At 39.2% G+C, this 1,922-nt stretch overlaps 1 protein-coding gene across 1 annotated transcript; it reads right to left on the bottom strand.

Annotated features, from left to right (window-relative positions):
- Positions 1–204: 204 nt before the first annotated feature.
- On the bottom strand, positions 205–1,125 carry LOC141108890 (olfactory receptor 1L6-like). Its single transcript, XM_073600860.1, has one exon. The coding sequence runs from the start codon at positions 1,123–1,125 to the stop codon at positions 205–207; it is 921 nt and encodes a 306-aa protein (XP_073456961.1).
- Between the last annotated feature and the right edge of the window lie 797 nt (positions 1,126–1,922).

The raw sequence follows: 1,922 nt of genomic DNA, 5'->3' as shown, positions 1-1,922 counted from the left end.
GCATTTGGCAACAGTAGGTTCAAAACTGTGGTGGCCAATGGAACATTGTTCACATGATAAACTGTAAATATTTCTTACAGGGCACAATAGACACTACAATAGTAACAAAGTTTTATTGGTTCAGGACAGATAAAATATGCAAATTAAATTTTTTTGTATTTATTTGATAGAAAAGTATAGTATGGTTTTAAATGGTAACAATTATTATACTAGAAATTTTTTAAAAGCAATTTTGATCTCCTTATTTCTCAGACTGTAAATAAACGGGTTGAGTGTTGGGTTAATGATGGTGAAGACTACACTGATGGCCCGATCGTAGGTCGGTGAGTAGATGGAGCTTGGCCGTAAATACGTGAATATTAATGTGCTGTAGCATAGGATGACCATGGTGAGATGAGATGAGCAAGTAGAGAAGGTCTTTCTACTTCCTTGAGATGACTTTAGAGTCAAAACTGCTTTGATGATGAGTACATAGGACCAAAGGATTAAAAGCACTGGGGAAAAGATGACAATGCAAGTTTCAAGGAAGTCAACTGTCTGCATAGTGACTGACAAGCCAGAGCAGGATAGAATGATGATGACGGGATAGTCACAGAAGAAGTGTTGGATTGCCCAACCACAGAACAGCTGAGAAGAAACCAGCCAAGTGCTGTATGTAGATTGAAGGCAAGCAAAAATCCAAGAAAATGCCACCAGACAAATACAAGTTCTCTTGTTCATCATCAAATGGTACTGTAGGGGAAAACAAACTGCACAATAGCGATCCAAGGCCATGACGGCCAACAAAAAACAATCCATGCTGCCCACTACTAGGGAGAGAAAAAGCTGGAGAAAGCAGTCATGGACAGAGATGTGGGTGCCTCCAGAGAGGAGACCATGCAAGGCCCTGGGGATGATTGTAGAGGTAAAACATACATCCACAAAGGCAAGATTCCCCATCAAGACGTACCTTGGTGTGTGAAGCCGGTGTTGTGATACAATAAGCACAAAGATGAATAGATTTCCTGCAATGCAGAGGATATACATAACCAAGAAGAAGCAGAGGACAGGCAAAATAAAATGAGGTGTATCCGAAAATCCCAACAGTACAAAACCAGAAAAAGTCTTATTTACATGAAGCTCCATGTGTATTGTAGCCAATTATATATATGATAAAAACACGAAGATTACTGGATGCAGCACATCTGAAGAAAGTGAAAATTTTTTATTATAATTGAAAAAAAATGTTAGGTCAAATGGGCATAACACACGACTAACAAAATAAAGGAACTATGCAAACCAAAGTCAAATACAGTGAAGAACAAGCCAAACATGTACAGTACTTAATGGGTGACCCAATGGTGAGAGCTATGTAAGCTTTTAAGAGTGGGGTCACCGTCTTAATAGTCATAGCAATCCATATAGCTTCTGTGGGGCCTGGGGGTGGACTCAAGCCCCATTAAGGGAGCTGTTGAGGCAAATTAAACATAGAAAATATTGAAGATATCACAAATTCAGTACTGTATTTTTAAGATCTAAAAGAGTTGCTGTTGACACTGACCCTGTACCCTGAAGACATCAGATGCACAGGAGGAAACCGCAGAGCCGTTGCCACTAGTCACATGTCCCCTTTCAAAGGTATGCAGGAAGGGTAATTTGCTTAGCTGCTGCTGTTCTGTAGATTTATTTCCCTCTGGTCAACATAGCCAGCACTGAAATTATGGTAACTGCATATGTCTAAAGCAATCTTCTTCAGACTGTAAAAATCCCAGTGTTTCCTCAGTTAAAAGTTGACAAGAGAGCTATTTGTTTAAAAAAAAAAACAAGTTTTAGGAAGTTTTATTTAATCATGTGGTCATTATTATTGCTACTACAACTCTTCTACTTACTACTACACGTTACAACTAGACCACATCTTTCAGCACTTGCTTGGGGTGGGAGAG

Source organism: Aquarana catesbeiana, linkage group LG09 (assembly GCF_042186555.1).
Source record: "Aquarana catesbeiana isolate 2022-GZ linkage group LG09, ASM4218655v1, whole genome shotgun sequence".
Taxonomy (NCBI): Eukaryota; Metazoa; Chordata; class Amphibia; order Anura; family Ranidae; genus Aquarana; species Aquarana catesbeiana.
This window is presented reverse-complemented; position numbering and strand designations above follow the sequence as displayed.

What these genes read in the sequence shown, in the direction of transcription:
- LOC141108890 (XM_073600860.1), bottom strand. Translation starts at nt 1,125, where the DNA reads ATGGAGCTTCATGTAAATAAGACTTTTTCTGGTTTTGTACTGTTGGGA.